Source organism: Triturus cristatus, chromosome 11 (assembly GCF_964204655.1).
Source record: "Triturus cristatus chromosome 11, aTriCri1.1, whole genome shotgun sequence".
Classification (NCBI taxonomy): Eukaryota; Metazoa; Chordata; class Amphibia; order Caudata; family Salamandridae; genus Triturus; species Triturus cristatus.
Window position 1 is genome coordinate 76,545,244 of NC_140594.1, and position 17,360 is coordinate 76,562,603.

The 17,360-nt window shown below is 44.4% G+C and overlaps 1 protein-coding gene across 1 annotated transcript in view; it reads right to left on the reverse strand.

Moving 5' to 3' along the window:
* SDF2L1 (stromal cell derived factor 2 like 1) overlaps window positions 1-17,067 on the reverse strand; it is a 61,667-nt gene extending 44,600 nt beyond the window's left edge. Inside the window, exon 1 of the mRNA XM_085633408.1 lies at window positions 16,678-17,067. Coding sequence (XP_085489534.1) covers window positions 16,678-16,858 — 181 coding nt within the window. The 5' untranslated portion in view covers window positions 16,859-17,067. The remainder of the gene's footprint in view (window positions 1-16,677) is intronic.
* Window positions 17,068-17,360: the final 293 nt, after the last annotated feature.

The following is a 17,360-nucleotide window of genomic DNA, read 5'->3' on the forward strand; positions in this document are numbered from 1 at the left end:
TAATTTCTGCAAAGAGTCAGAAAGGGCTGAAAAGGGTTGGGTGTGATCTTGTAGAGGTTGCTGCATTTTGTACCAGGGGGGCCACTAGATTGAAGTCATGGCATATGGCCCTGTGAGGGTAGGGGTGGATGAGTCTGATCCCGAAAGAGGGATCTTGAGTGTCTCTAAAAGCAGGTGCCCGCTATGTGATGTCTCCGAAAGGCTGTTAGCCTCCTCTCTATGAAGTGCACAGCTCTTGGCTTCAGCTTACTTGAGAAACGCACAATGCCGTGCTCCAAAGGAGGAGAGTGATTTGGCCTTCTAATGGGAGATTATGCACTGTTTTGCGATGATGGCTATATTGGCAAAAGGGGAGGCCGATTAAACTTTTTTTGGACCTTTTGTAAGTTGATGGGCTACTAATGTCTAATATGGAGGGATAGATTTAGCTGTGAGGGTTGATAGCAACTGTAAGATCTGAGACTAGTAAGTTAAGTAAGCAGTTAAGCAAACAGAGGATTTTTGCTGTATAACATTTTATGAGTAGCTGGGTTCCTCACCTCCGTTATGTCTAAACATGTCCATGTTATACTTACATTTTACAATTCTTCAACTTCAGGAAGTATGCAGCTAAGTTTGGACTTTTTGCTTCTGGGTTTAAAATCTTTGCATCTCCTATAATTAGTAATTCAGACAAAATTGGCAGCCCCCTGACAACTTTGCAACACATCATCATCATGAGACGGGAGTACAACGGTTGTCTGGCCCGCAGAAGTTGTATAAAAATTGTTTGGGGGTATAGTATCTTTATTGTTTTTCATATATAACAAGCGGTAAGTGTATGAGCACCACATTAACACATGAGCAGATTATTCAAACAGTACAGTTCTGGTGTATTTCACTCTCCCTTAAATTCCCCCCTCCATTCATAACAAAGTCACCCCATCTACATGTGGTCTAAATGTAGATTCTCATAATAACGCTAAACCCGAGGTGTGCCATCCCATCACCCGTCCTTCCTCCCTCATCCCTTGTGCTACTTATAGCATGCTATCCAATAGTCACCCTCCTATTCCCCTACATTTCCTGTATTTCAGATGCCCCAAATCTTTTTTTCTCGCAGCTCCTGCCTTATAGACCTCTTTATTCAGTAGTTTTACATATCATACCTTCTTCCCATTTCCTGAACGATGGGGATGTCTCACATCCCCGCTTCTGAGCAATATCACTTTTCGCCAAATATACCCCATGTGCACCAAAATCTTCTGGTATCGCGCGAGGTCCCAGAATGGACTTTTTCCAGGGTAGTGCCGCCAAGTATGAAGGTATCAGAATTAAGGCCATGTGCGAGACCCTGTATTTCGTGATGACAAATGCATCACTGGAATTGAGAGGAAAGCGTAAGCAAATATGCCAATCCAATTGACCGAGAAGAGTGCTTTCCCCGAGGCTAAGAGTAGAATACCTATGGGCAAAGTTTGGGAATTTTTATTGCTTAGAAACAGATTGGTGTGTAAGGTTCCCATGCTCTGAAAAAAAGCTTTTCAAGAACCGCAAATTTAGCTCTCTTGTCAAATGTGCAATTTTCTCCACTTAACCCGTCTGCTTCTACATTTAAATCCCCTGATAAGTGCACTACTACCTGTGAAAGTTGATATTGACTGGCCTATTTACAAATGCCTTAAGCTAACTTTGACAATACACAACTTTTTGTTCTCCTTGTTTAAAAAAACATTGCTGTGGTGTTATTGCAACAAACACTGCGTTCAGTTCTAACAGATGTGTTTCTGGTTGCATTAGTGTATTGATTCCAGTAGCATTGCCTGCTTTGGTTTAGATGGACACTCCCTCTGGAATGGGATGCATTTGTCACTATGGTTACAGTTGGGATTTCGTACTTGGATTTCATAACCTTTGTAATGTGATCTAGTGCCAATTAAGGGCCATGGAACATTTAAAAACGGGTGATTTGTACGTTATTAATTTAACACATAAATATCTTGTCCCTACAATTAAGAGAGAATATAGGCAGGCGCTGCAGGGGCCATTATTACTGTCTCATCACAAAATAGGAGCTACAGAGGGTAAGTGCCAAGCCGCCCTCCACTCAAAATCAATATATCAAGCAAGGCAAGGCACCAAAGAGGGGTATCAACTTTTAGCATAGGACCAAAAAACTGTTTAGAGAGAAAAAACAATTTTTCTTCTACTACTGGTATTCTTATCCAGAAATTATTTAGGTCCAGCCACCCTCAATTTATCAAACTTCAAACAACAAACAGCCCTTCACTACCCATCACCTTCACAAAAACAAATCAAAAGTATTTAAGCAGAAAAGAAGGTGAAGCATGAGTGGGCCCCTCACGTACGCACCACCAGGGAGGCTGCCAGCCGGTTCTCGCTAGTATGCCCACGTTTTCACATCATCGGGTACCCACTCATGGGAGAAAGAAATTAGAGTCCAGTGAAGAGAAAAGAGGGAACAGGTCGCAAGAGAAAGCTGTGTTCCTGTTCCCAGCAGAAAAAGAAGAAAAGACAAAACCCGTGAATTGCAAAGAACGACTGTTCAAAGCAATCTTTAAAATTGAGTTGTAGACTCACGTCACAGTCACCCTCTTTATTCAAGACAGTGAGCCCACTCAAAAGTAAAAACACAAAATGTTGTTACCCGTTTCAAAGAAGGCCAACATGTTTCATTGCCACTTAACTTTGTTCTGGCAAATTCATCAGGGCAAGGGTTTCAAAAGGTTTCAATCACCTCACTGGAATTGTAATTTTGGGATTGCAGAAGGGCTGTTTAGAGAATAAAAACAGAACCAAAACAGAAATAGAGGTTCCTGTTTAATCATCAAATGGCACACACCAACCTATCGTGGTTATAATCAAAGATTCCTGCACTTAGGGTAGTATGATATATTTACCATGTAGAGGCGGAGGGCATTCGTACCTGCCTCCACTATGCCACAGGGGGTTATAATAATTACTGACCCCCGAGTGAATGGCAACACTATTATTTGCTCATACACCGCCTGTGGAAAAAGGAAAGATACAGCAGTCATGCTGTGCTTAGCACACTCTTGCGTTATATATCTCCACTCAAGTATGTCATACTGCAATTACACCTGAGTAATTGCTTATTTCAACCACATCATTAAAAATAAGTTTTAACCACTGGGTACTGCTTTAAAGATGGTATATTAGAAGCACCACTCGTAAATACAGGACCACGAACTCCCAGGCATTGTCTGTTAATACCATGATCACCACAACGCCCTTTCCGGCATCCTTTAAAATCAAAATACACTTAGCCTGAGCCCAGGCTATCAACGCTCTCATCCCAGCAAACATTGGCTACCACTGCTCGCTTTCTCGAGCACAACATTCAAGATTTCGTTGAGGCAAGTCCCACTGGACTGTGATTAACTGTTATATACAACCCCCTCAATAGAGAGCGCCCTGTACCATCCTGTTTCGGGTCGCTATGTCTGCCACTCAATGTAACGTCAAGTATCCCTTTTCAGAGTCAATAACAGTGCCCCCACCAAGAGCCCAGGCGTCTGCCCTAATCCGCCCCTCTCACCGCAACCGTAGGCTGACAGAGCCGTGTCTCGTCCCTGCTTCATTGTCCGCGTGTGAAACGGGAACTCATATTGAGCCGAGCCGAAGACACGCCCCTCATTTTTTCGATTGAAGGAAGTCACACGGCTCACAGCGCGGTATATTGAAACCACGGCGGCCATCTTAGAGTGTGTGATTTCATGTTTCAGTGTGCATATAACCACCAGCTACATTAAAAGCTGCACACTATCACCCAAAGATCTCCTTGATTATATGTCTAATTATATGTCTAAGTTGCAATGAAAAATAAATAAAGAAGGGGGGAAAGGAAGGACAAAATGACAGTACAGACTAACGCCTTTTTGAATGCCTATATTGTGTGTGTGTGCTCATGAATAGCGCCTATTCTACCGGGACCAGTCAAAATCATGCCAGTTTGTTTTTCACACAGGTATAAAGGAACCTGATAAAGAAAAGGAACGAACCCTTCACATGGCTACCTCACAGTGTATAAACCTGCCATGCAATTTCAACGACAAGGGAGTAAGATGCCCTGACTTCCCTGTGCTTCAACGTGCTTACAGACCTTTCAAGGGATAATGTTTTAATGCCTGATTTTATTCCACTCAATACGTTCATTTAGCCCCTTCTGGTCCACTTTTTCTGAAAAAATCCAGCGTGCCTCCTTAGTGGCTAAAACCTGATCAATGCAATCACTACTAGCCACCACCTTCTCTAGGACCACCCATTTCAAGGATTTTAGGTCATGTCCAGTTTCGCAGAAGTGTTGCACCAGGCGTGTGGACAATTTACCAGATTTAATCGTACTTAGGTGTTCCTGGACTCGGATTTTTATTTTCCTTGTCGTGAGGCCAACGTATTGAAGTCCACATAGACACGTGAGTCTATAGATGACATTTGTGGTGTTGCAATTCGAGAATTTGTTCAAATACCAAATTTTACCGCTATTCAATGTTACGGATTTGGTTTTGTCAGTCAAATGACAGACCGAGCAACTGCCACACGGATGGTGTCCTACCGGTATCGAAGAAGGCCCTTGTGTCACTTGTAAACGCGAGTGAACCAACTTATCTTTCAAGTTGGTGGCCCGTTTGAATGCAAACCTGGGTTGAGGCATCTTAAAATCAGCGGTAGACAACAATGGCCAGTGCCTCCTGATTAGCTGTCGTATTTTAGTTGCCAGGGGATCGTACGTCATCACTACTGTTAGACATTCATCTGACTTTTTTTGGCTCCTCTCAAGGAGAGCTTCACGTGGTGTATTTAGGGCCCTCTTACGTGCCCTGCTAACGATCTTCTTAGGGTATGATCTTTGAATTAACCTCCCCGTGAGTTCATCTGCTTGATGAGAGAAACTCTCTGCAGTGGAGCAATTGCGGCGATACCTAAAAAACTGACCAACCGGTAAGTTATCCCGCAAAGCTCTTGGATGATATGATTGATAGTGGAGTAAGGAGTTCCTATCAGACCCTTTTTGATGAACCGTGGTGACCAGTTGATTACCCTGTACTTTAATATCAAGGTCCAAGTACACTGCATGGTCATTACTAACTGTCCAGGTGAATCTAAGACAGGGGTCAAGATTGTTAAGCCACTCAAGAAATTGTAGGAGGACCGTCTCAGTGCCCTCCCAAATGCACAAGACATCATCAATATACCTTTTCCAGAGACAAATGTGTCTCTGGAAAGGATTAGATGACTGGTACAAAAAAAGCTCCTCAAACTGGCCTACATAAATGCAGGCCAGGCTCGGCGCAAAGGTAGCGCCCATAGATGTACCAGACACCTGCAAGAATAACTCGTCCTTGTAGCAAAAATAATTGCGAGTCAGGGCGAGTTCGATGCATTGTAGCACGAATGTTTGGGGCGTGTCATAGAACCAATCCTGCTCCCCCAGGGCCCTCGCTGCTGCCACCAGCGTGGCTTCCTGGGGGATGTTGGTATATAAGGATTCTATGTCGATGGTCAGAATAAATTGCTGTGTGGCATCAAACTCCAAAGTACTCAAGATGTTCAATACATCTGTAGTATCCTGTACATAGGATTGTTGTTTGAGGACAGACTCTCTCAAGAAGAAGTCTGCGAATTGGGAAAGGGGCTCAAGAATGGAGGAAATGCCCGATACTATAGGCCGGCCAGGGGGGGGCCGTTGGGCTTTATGTACTTTAGGGAGTACATAAAACGCCGGTGTTCTCGGTTTGGTGTTTACAAGAAATTCAGCCTCCTTACTCGTGATCCAGTTCTTGCTCCGAGCCTCCGCTACCATGGTTGTAATTATGGTCAGAAGCTCGGGCGTGGGATCTCTGGCGAGGGGATGGTAATTCTTCCGTTCGCCCAGGAGTCTGCGTACTTCAAGGTCATAATCTGAGGTGTTCATCACCACAACAGCTCCTCCTTTATCGGCACTTTTTATGGTGATCAAGGTGTTATTTTGAAGTGATTTAAGGGCCACCCAGTCATCCTTGCTCATATTGCTAAAGGCCCGCCGTTGTTGATCGAGTTGTTCCAGGGTAGACATTTCCTCTAGAACCTTTTGTTCAAAAACTATGACCTCGGGGCCAACCATCGAGCTCAGGGGGCAAAAATGAGAGGGACGTCGTAAGTTGGTAGAGAACATCGATTCTGGTTCGGATTCTCTATTGGCAAAGAACTTCTTGAGTTTGATTTTTCTCATGGTTTCATGGAACTCAGTTCTGCATTTGAAGGTGTCATGGCGTGGAGTGGGAACATATCCAAGTCCTTTGTTAAGAACACCCAATTCATTAGGTGATAATGTACAACTGGATAAGTTCATCACTATGTTGTTTACAACGGATTCCTGCCTCGGCTGCGGGTTATCCGTGGGGAGAACATCGGCCATTGTTGTCCTTGATTGTAACCCTGCCGTGCTCGCCCTCTGCCTCTCTGACCTCCCCCTCTGTTGCCTCTGTTGGTCTGTCCTAAAAAAGAACGTACCAGAGCCCCCAGATCTTCGTTGGTTTTAATTTGGGGATCAAAGCTCACTCTCCCTTGGTTAGATGCTGGTGCGCCCTCTTCCTCTTCACTGGAGGTATTCTCAAAAGTCCAGTTCTGGGGGGTTCTTTTCTGATATTGTCTACCCCCTCTCCCACGATAACTAGCCTGTGGTGCTGTCTCACTTCCCTGTTGGTAGTGTTTGTCCTCTACATAGGGAAAAGCCCACTCGTGAGTGTATCTCTCAAGGTTCCTCTTCAACCCCTTAATTTTCTGATTAACCATGTAATGTTTATACTCTGCCAGATCTTCCTGTATGCGTGCTAGTTGTTCTTTAGCGTCTACAATTGTAGTATCTTTTTTAATATTATCCTCCAGTTCTAGGATCTCTGCTAATAATTCGTCACTCAATCTTTTTGCGGTGTTAATAATTAATATTAACCAATCCCTAGTGCATTTGTTGGCAATGTAACTCCAATCGAGTCTGAATTTTTTGTCCTCTAAAAAAATGCGGGGTTCGATTCTAACTAGTAGACTTGCAGGGGCTGCTCCAGCACGGAGATACTCTGTCATCAGAGCTCCATGAAGAGCAACCCTCACCTGGTGTTTCTTAAGGTTACTTAGTTTCTCCCACTCTTCCCTTGCAGAGGTTATGGTTGAAAAAGAGGAATCAGGGAACAAAGAAGGGCCTGAGAGGATTGCGGCAATCTGATCGTCAGAAAACGCCAGACAGTTTGTCCATTACTAATCTAGGAAATAACGAAGATAGTTTCCACAGGTGCTCTTTCAGCAAATAAGTGCGTCTCCGTGATCAAAAACTCCACTCAAATAGTTGGTGTGTCCAGATGAACAAAATTAGTTTAAATGTATGTATAAAAAAGCTCTCACGGCTGACCCGCCGTTCAATGCCTCATCACAAAATAGGAGCTACAGAGGGTAAGTGCCAAGCCGCCCTCCACTCAAAATCAATATATCAAGCAAGGCAAGGCACCAAAGAGGGGTATCAACTTTTAGCATAGGACCAAAAAACTGTTTAGAGAGAAAAAACAATTTTTCTTCTACTACTGGTATTCTTATCCAGAAATTATTTAGGTCCAGCCACCCTCAATTTATCAAACTTCAAACAACAAACAGCCCTTCACTACCCATCACCTTCACAAAAACAAATCAAAAGTATTTAAGCAGAAAAGAAGGTGAAGCATGAGTGGGCCCCTCACGTACGCACCACCAGGGAGGCTGCCAGCCGGTTCTCGCTAGTATGCCCACGTTTTCTCATCATCGGGTACCCACTCATGGGAGAAAGAAATTAGAGTCCAGTGAAGAGAAAAGAGGGAACAGGTCGCAAGAGAAAGCTGTGTTCCTGTTCCCAGCAGAAAAAGAAGAAAAGACAAAACCCGTGAATTGCAAAGAACGACTGTTCAAAGCAATCTTTAAAATTGAGTTGTAGACTCACGTCACAGTCACCCTCTTTATTCAAGACAGTGAGCCCACTCAAAAGTAAAAACACAAAATGTTGTTACCCGTTTCAAAGAAGGCCAACATGTTTCATTGCCACTTAACTTTGTTCTGGCAAATTCATCAGGGCAAGGGTTTCAAAAGGTTTCAATCACCTCACTGGAATTGTAATTTTGGGATTGCAGAAGGGCTGTTTAGAGAATAAAAACAGAACCAAAACAGAAATAGAGGTTCCTGTTTAATCATCAAATGGCACACACCAACCTATCGTGGTTATAATCAAAGATTCCTGCACTTAGGGTAGTATGATATATTTACCATGTAGAGGCGGAGGGCATTCGTACCTGCCTCCACTATGCCACAGGGGGTTATAATAATTACTGACCCCCGAGTGAATGGCAACACTATTATTTGCTCATACACCGCCTGTGGAAAAAGGAAAGATACAGCAGTCATGCTGTGCTTAGCACACTCTTGCGTTATATATCTCCACTCAAGTATGTCATACTGCAATTATACCTGAGTAATTGCTTATTTCAACCACATCATTAAAAATAAGTTTTAACCACTGGGTACTGCTTTAAAGATGGTATATTAGAAGCACCACTCGTAAATACAGGACCACGAACTCCCAGGCATTGTCTGTTAATACCATGATCACCACAACGCCCTTTCCGGCATCCTTTAAAATCAAAATACACTTAGCCTGAGCCCAGGCTATCAACGCTCTCATCCCAGCAAACATTGGCTACCACTGCTCGCTTTCTCGAGCACAACATTCAAGATTTCGTTGAGGCAAGTCCCACTGGACTGTGATTAACTGTTATATACAACCCCCTCAATAGAGAGCGCCCTGTACCATCCTGTTTCGGGTCGCTATGTCTGCCACTCAATGTAACGTCAAGTATCCCTTTTCAGAGTCAATAACAGTGCCCCCACCAAGAGCCCAGGCGTCTGCCCTAATCCGCCCCTCTCACCGCAACCGTAGGCTGACAGAGCCGTGTCTCGTCCCTGCTTCATTGTCCGCGTGTGAAACGGGAACTCATATTGAGCCGAGCCGAAGACACGCCCCTCATTTTTTCGATTGAAGGAAGTCACACGGCTCACAGCGCGGTATATTGAAACCACGGCGGCCATCTTAGAGTGTGTGATTTCATGTTTCAGTGTGCATATAACCACCAGCTACATTAAAAGCTGCACACTATCACCCAAAGATCTCCTTGATTATATGTCTAATTATATGTCTAAGTTGCAATGAAAACTAAATAAAGAAGGGGGGAAAGGAAGGACAAAATGACAGTACAGACTAACGCCTTTTTGAATGCCTATATTGTGTGTGTGTGCTCATGAATAGCGCCTATTCTACCGGGACCAGTCAAAATCATGCCAGTTTGTTTTTCACACAGGTATAAAGGAACCTGATAAAGAAAAGGAACGAACCCTTCACATGGCTACCTCACAGTGTATAAACCTGCCATGCAATTTCAACGACAAGGGAGTAAGATGCCCTGACTTCCCTGTGCTTCAACGTGCTTACAGACCTTTCAAGGGATAATGTTTTAATGCCTGATTTTATTCCACTCAATACGTTCATTTAGCCCCTTCTGGTCCACTTTTTCTGAAAAAATCCAGCGTGCCTCCTTAGTGGCTAAAACCTGATCAATGCAATCACTACTAGCCACCACCTTCTCTAGGACCACCCATTTCAAGGATTTTAGGTCATGTCCAGTTTCGCAGAAGTGTTGCACCAGGCGTGTGGACAATTTACCAGATTTAATCGTACTTAGGTGTTCCTGGACTCGGATTTTTATTTTCCTTGTCGTGAGGCCAACGTATTGAAGTCCACATAGACACGTGAGTCTATAGATGACATTTGTGGTGTTGCAATTCGAGAATTTGTTCAAATACCAAATTTTACCGCTATTCAATGTTACGGATTTGGTTTTGTCAGTCAAATGACAGACCGAGCAACTGCCACACGGATGGTGTCCTACCGGTATCGAAGAAGGCCCTTGTGTCACTTGTAAACGCGAGTGAACCAACTTATCTTTCAAGTTGGTGGCCCGTTTGAATGCAAACCTGGGTTGAGGCATCTTAAAATCAGCGGTAGACAACAATGGCCAGTGCCTCCTGATTAGCTGTCGTATTTTAGTTGCCAGGGGATCGTACGTCATCACTACTGTTAGACATTCATCTGACTTTTTTTGGCTCCTCTCAAGGAGAGCTTCACGTGGTGTATTTAGGGCCCTCTTACGTGCCCTGCTAACGATCTTCTTAGGGTATGATCTTTGAATTAACCTCCCCGTGAGTTCATCTGCTTGATGAGAGAAACTCTCTGCAGTGGAGCAATTGCGGCGATACCTAAAAAACTGACCAACCGGTAAGTTATCCCGCAAAGCTCTTGGATGATATGATTGATAGTGGAGTAAGGAGTTCCTATCAGACCCTTTTTGATGAACCGTGGTGACCAGTTGATTACCCTGTACTTTAATATCAAGGTCCAAGTACACTGCATGGTCATTACTAACTGTCCAGGTGAATCTAAGACAGGGGTCAAGATTGTTAAGCCACTCAAGAAATTGTAGGAGGACCGTCTCAGTGCCCTCCCAAATGCACAGGACATCATCAATATACCTTTTCCAGAGACAAATGTGTCTCTGGAAAGGATTAGATGACTGGTACAAAAAAAGCTCCTCAAACTGGCCTACATAAATGCAGGCCAGGCTCGGCGCAAAGGTAGCGCCCATAGATGTACCAGACACCTGCAAGAATAACTCGTCCTTGTAGCAAAAATAATTGCGAGTCAGGGCGAGTTCGATGCATTGTAGCACGAATGTTTGGGGCGTGTCATAGAACCAATCCTGCTCCCCCAGGGCCCTCGCTGCTGCCACCAGCGTGGCTTCCTGGGGGATGTTGGTATATAAGGATTCTATGTCGATGGTCAGAATAAATTGCTGTGTGGCATCAAACTCCAAAGTACTCAAGATGTTCAATACATCTGTAGTATCCTGTACATAGGATTGTTGTTTGAGGACAGACTCTCTCAAGAAGAAGTCTGCGAATTGGGAAAGGGGCTCAAGAATGGAGGAAATGCCCGATACTATAGGCCGGCCAGGGGGGGGCCGTTGGGCTTTATGTACTTTAGGGAGTACATAAAACGCCGGTGTTCTCGGTTTGGTGTTTACAAGAAATTCAGCCTCCTTACTCGTGATCCAGTTCTTGCTCCGAGCCTCCGCTACCATGGTTGTAATTATGGTCAGAAGCTCGGGCGTGGGATCTCTGGCGAGGGGATGGTAATTCTTCCGTTCGCCCAGGAGTCTGCGTACTTCAAGGTCATAATCTGAGGTGTTCATCACCACAACAGCTCCTCCTTTATCGGCACTTTTTATGGTGATCAAGGTGTTATTTTGAAGTGATTTAAGGGCCACCCAGTCATCCTTGCTCATATTGCTAAAGGCCCGCCGTTGTTGATCGAGTTGTTCCAGGGTAGACATTTCCTCTAGAACCTTTTGTTCAAAAACTATGACCTCGGGGCCAACCATCGAGCTCAGGGGGCAAAAATGAGAGGGACGTCGTAAGTTGGTAGAGAACATTGATTCTGGTTCGGATTCTCTATTGGCAAAGAACTTCTTGAGTTTGATTTTTCTCATGGTTTCATGGAACTCAGTTCTGCATTTGAAGGCGTCATGGCGTGGAGTGGGAACATATCCAAGTCCTTTGTTAAGAACACCCAATTCATTAGGTGATAATGTACAACTGGATAAGTTCATCACTATGTTGTTTACAACGGATTCCTGCCTCGGCTGCGGGTTATCCGTGGGGAGAACATCGGCCATTGTTGTCCTTGATTGTAACCCTGCCGTGCTCGCCCTCTGCCTCTCTGACCTCCCCCTCTGTTGCCTCTGTTGGTCTGTCCTAAAAAAGAACGTACCAGAGCCCCCAGATCTTCGTTGGTTTTAATTTGGGGATCAAAGCTCACTCTCCCTTGGTTAGATGCTGGTGCGCCCTCTTCCTCTTCACTGGAGGTATTCTCAAAAGTCCAGTTCTGGGGGGTTCTTTTCTGATATTGTCTACCCCCTCTCCCACGATAACTAGCCTGTGGTGCTGTCTCACTTCCCTGTTGGTAGTGTTTGTCCTCTACATAGGGAAAAGCCCACTCGTGAGTGTATCTCTCAAGGTTCCTCTTCAACCCCTTAATTTTCTGATTAACCATGTAATGTTTATACTCTGCCAGATCTTCCTGTATGCGTGCTAGTTGTTCTTTAGCGTCTACAATTGTAGTATCTTTTTTAATATTATCCTCCAGTTCTAGGATCTCTGCTAATAATTCGTCACTCAATCTTTTTGCGGTGTTAATAATTAATATTAACCAATCCCTAGTGCATTTGTTGGCAATGTAACTCCAATCGAGTCTGAATTTTTTGTCCTCTAAAAAAATGTGGGGTTCGATTCTAACTAGTAGACTTGCAGGGGCTGCTCCAGCACGGAGATACTCTGTCATCAGAGCTCCATGAAGAGCAACCCTCACCTGGTGTTTCTTAAGGTTACTTAGTTTCTCCCACTCTTCCCTTGCAGAGGTTATGGTTGAAAAAGAGGAATCAGGGAACAAAGAAGGGCCTGAGAGGATTGCGGCAATCTGATCGTCAGAAAACGCCAGACAGTTTCTGTCCATTACTAATCTAGGAAATAACGAAGATAGTTTCCACAGGTGCTCTTTCAGCAAATAAGTGCGTCTCCGTGATCAAAAACTCCACTCAAATAGTTGGTGTGTCCAGATGAACAAAATTAGTTTAAATGTATGTATAAAAAAGCTCTCACGGCTGACCCGCCGTTCAATGCCTCATCACAAAATAGGAGCTACAGAGGGTAAGTGCCAAGCCGCCCTCCACTCAAAATCAATATATCAAGCAAGGCAAGGCACCAAAGAGGGGTATCAACTTTTAGCATAGGACCAAAAAACTGTTTAGAGAGAAAAAACAATTTTTCTTCTACTACTGGTATTCTTATCCAGAAATTATTTAGGTCCAGCCACCCTCAATTTATCAAACTTCAAACAACAAACAGCCCTTCACTACCCATCACCTTCACAAAAACAAATCAAAAGTATTTAAGCAGAAAAGAAGGTGAAGCATGAGTGGGCCCCTCACGTACGCACCACCAGGGAGGCTGCCAGCCGGTTCTCGCTAGTATGCCCACGTTTTCTCATCATCGGGTACCCACTCATGGGAGAAAGAAATTAGAGTCCAGTGAAGAGAAAAGAGGGAACAGGTCGCAAGAGAAAGCTGTGTTCCTGTTCCCAGCAGAAAAAGAAGAAAAGACAAAACCCGTGAATTGCAAAGAACGACTGTTCAAAGCAATCTTTAAAATTGAGTTGTAGACTCACGTCACAGTCACCCTCTTTATTCAAGACAGTGAGCCCACTCAAAAGTAAAAACACAAAATGTTGTTACCCGTTTCAAAGAAGGCCAACATGTTTCATTGCCACTTAACTTTGTTCTGGCAAATTCATCAGGGCAAGGGTTTCAAAAGGTTTCAATCACCTCACTGGAATTGTAATTTTGGGATTGCAGAAGGGCTGTTTAGAGAATAAAAACAGAACCAAAACAGAAATAGAGGTTCCTGTTTAATCATCAAATGGCACACACCAACCTATCGTGGTTATAATCAAAGATTCCTGCACTTAGGGTAGTATGATATATTTACCATGTAGAGGCGGAGGGCATTCGTACCTGCCTCCACTATGCCACAGGGGGTTATAATAATTACTGACCCCCGAGTGAATGGCAACACTATTATTTGCTCATACACCGCCTGTGGAAAAAGGAAAGATACAGCAGTCATGCTGTGCTTAGCACACTCTTGCGTTATATATCTCCACTCAAGTATGTCATACTGCAATTACACCTGAGTAATTGCTTATTTCAACCACATCATTAAAAATAAGTTTTAACCACTGGGTACTGCTTTAAAGATGGTATATTAGAAGCACCACTCGTAAATACAGGACCACGAACTCCCAGGCATTGTCTGTTAATACCATGATCACCACAACGCCCTTTCCGGCATCCTTTAAAATCAAAATACACTTAGCCTGAGCCCAGGCTATCAACGCTCTCATCCCAGCAAACATTGGCTACCACTGCTCGCTTTCTCGAGCACAACATTCAAGATTTCGTTGAGGCAAGTCCCACTGGACTGTGATTAACTGTGATTACAGACCCGTTAGTCTGTACTGTCATTTTGTCCTTCCTTTCCCCCCTTCTTTATTTATTTTTCATTGCAACTTAGACATATAATTAGACATATAATCAAGGAGATCTTTGGGTGATAGTGTGCAGCTTTTAATGTAGCTGGTGGTTATATGCACACTGAAACATGAAATCACACACTCTAAGATGGCCGCCGTGGTTTCAATATACCGCGCTGTGAGCCGTGTGACTTCCTTCAATCGAAAAAATGAGGGGCGTGTCTTCGGCTCGGCTCAATATGAGTTCCCGTTTCACACGCGGACAATGAAGCAGGGACGAGACACGGCTCTGTCAGCCTACGGTTGCGGTGAGAGGGGCGGATTAGGGCAGACGCCTGGGCTCTTGGTGGGGGCACTGTTATTGACTCTGAAAAGGGATACTTGACGTTACATTGAGTGGCAGACATAGCGACCCGAAACAGGATGGTACAGGGCGCTCTCTATTGAGGGGGTTGTATATAACAGTTAATCACAGTCCAGTGGGACTTGCCTCAACGAAATCTTGAATGTTGTGCTCGAGAAAGCGAGCAGTGGTAGCCAATGTTTGCTGGGATGAGAGCGTTGATAGCCTGGGCTCAGGCTAAGTGTATTTTGATTTTAAAGGATGCCGGAAAGGGCGTTGTGGTGATCATGGTATTAACAGACAATGCCTGGGAGTTCGTGGTCCTGTATTTACGAGTGGTGCTTCTAATATACCATCTTTAAAGCAGTACCCAGTGGTTAAAACTTATTTTTAATGATGTGGTTGAAATAAGCAATTACTCAGGTGTAATTGCAGTATGACATACTTGAGTGGAGATATATAACGCAAGAGTGTGCTAAGCACAGCATGACTGCTGTATCTTTCCTTTTTCCACAGGCGGTGTATGAGCAAATAATAGTGTTGCCATTCACTCGGGGGTCAGTAATTATTATAACCCCCTGTGGCATAGTGGAGGCAGGTACGAATGCCCTCCGCCTCTACATGGTAAATATATCATACTACCCTAAGTGCAGGAATCTTTGATTATAACCACGATAGGTTGGTGTGTGCCATTTGATGATTAAACAGGAACCTCTATTTCTGTTTTGGTTCTGTTTTTATTCTCTAAACAGCCCTTCTGCAATCCCAAAATTACAATTCCAGTGAGGTGATTGAAACCTTTTGAAACCCTTGCCCTGATGAATTTGCCAGAACAAAGTTAAGTGGCAATGAAACATGTTGGCCTTCTTTGAAACGGGTAACAACATTTTGTGTTTTTACTTTTGAGTGGGCTCACTGTCTTGAATAAAGAGGGTGACTGTGACGTGAGTCTACAACTCAATTTTAAAGATTGCTTTGAACAGTCGTTCTTTGCAATTCACGGGTTTTGTCTTTTCTTCTTTTTCTGCTGGGAACAGGAACACAGCTTTCTCTTGCGACCTGTTCCCTCTTTTCTCTTCACTGGACTCTAATTTCTTTCTCCCATGAGTGGGTACCCGATGATGAGAAAACGTGGGCATACTAGCGAGAACCGGCTGGCAGCCTCCCTGGTGGTGCGTACGTGAGGGGCCCACTCATGCTTCACCTTCTTTTCTGCTTAAATACTTTTGATTTGTTTTTGTGAAGGTGATGGGTAGTGAAGGGCTGTTTGTTGTTTGAAGTTTGATAAATTGAGGGTGGCTGGACCTAAATAATTTCTGGATAAGAATACCAGTAGTAGAAGAAAAATTGTTTTTTCTCTCTAAACAGTTTTTTGGTCCTATGCTAAAAGTTGATACCCCTCTTTGGTGCCTTGCCTTGCTTGATATATTAAATATAGCCATTATTACTGTGCCTCATTAAGGCATCACTCGCAATGCCCTGCGCACCTCTACCTCCTCAACGTTCCCTGACCAGGGTGTGTGAGTCAGCTATGACTATGATGAATATCCATGATGAGGAACTACCATAACATAAAAGTGTATTTTCCTGCTCAATCCTGCCTCTTAATTGTTGCCTACAACTATCAAGACAAAATGCCGAGCAGTTCACCAATTATTATTATTTGGAGGCTCTCCAGAAAAAAACTGCTTTATCGAAATATATTCTGGAAGACAATTTGGTAAGATAGAAACCTGAAACAACTTTCAGAAAGAAAGAAGTGAGTGTAAGGAACTACCTATGCAAGGTTGGAACAGTATCATGACTTTAAAAAGACAGAATCGTGCACTACCCCTGTACCATGTTAAGACATCAAGAAATCCAGAATCCATGAAATGAAACTCAGTTCTTCCTCATCCAAAGGCTCGAAATGGTACACGTCAGTTACCTGTGCGGTATAACAGGTCCACTTTCTTTCTCTAACTAGACGCCCCTACTTCTCAGGCCCTACGATCCGTGCTCTTCGTTGGTTCCATCCTCCCCTTCAGCCCATCTGCCCTTCCTTCTGGGTTCCCTCACACGGCCAGACCTCCCGTACCATGCGAGGGGCCCTCTGTCCGCCGCCGGTCCGCGTGACACTCACCTGAGCCGTACTTGACGTCGTGGGAGTGCAGCCGCACTCCGTGCCGCTGGTTCAGCAATTTGATGACTGACCCGCAGGTTACGTACTCGTAAGACTCGGATGCGCGGACGGGTCCCAGGCACAGGAGCAGCGACAGCAGCACGCCGAGGGCTCCAACGGGAGCCGCCATGTCGCAGCCCATAAGACGGTGCACACCGGCAACGGAATGAGACTCGAAGCACACTTCCCTCAACAAGAACAGACCAATCACAGGACGACACCGGTAACTGGTAGGAGTTTCCGGAAGCAAATGAGAGCCCGCCCGCTATCAACAGAGTATCCTCATTCGTTGATTCAGATGCAGGCGTATCTTGGGACACGCATGTTAACAAGACTGGGGTAGCAGACTGTCACTCAAACACCTACTTTGACAGTAACACTGGTAGCCACGAAGGCGCATACTATAGGTCCACGGAGGAACTCATACAACAACTGCCAACCAATGAGAGTCGACTGATTAGGGTCCGGATGGCATTGAACTGGAAGAACGAAAAGACAGCAAATCCCAGAGCTATGACGTCCGTCAACGTGCTTTCTGTTTATTGCATCGAGGGATACGAGGCACGCGCGCGCGCGCGCACATGCGCATTCACTCCCGTGATAATGGTTCCTTGTTTCTCGGTTATAGTGCGCACGTGTAGTCC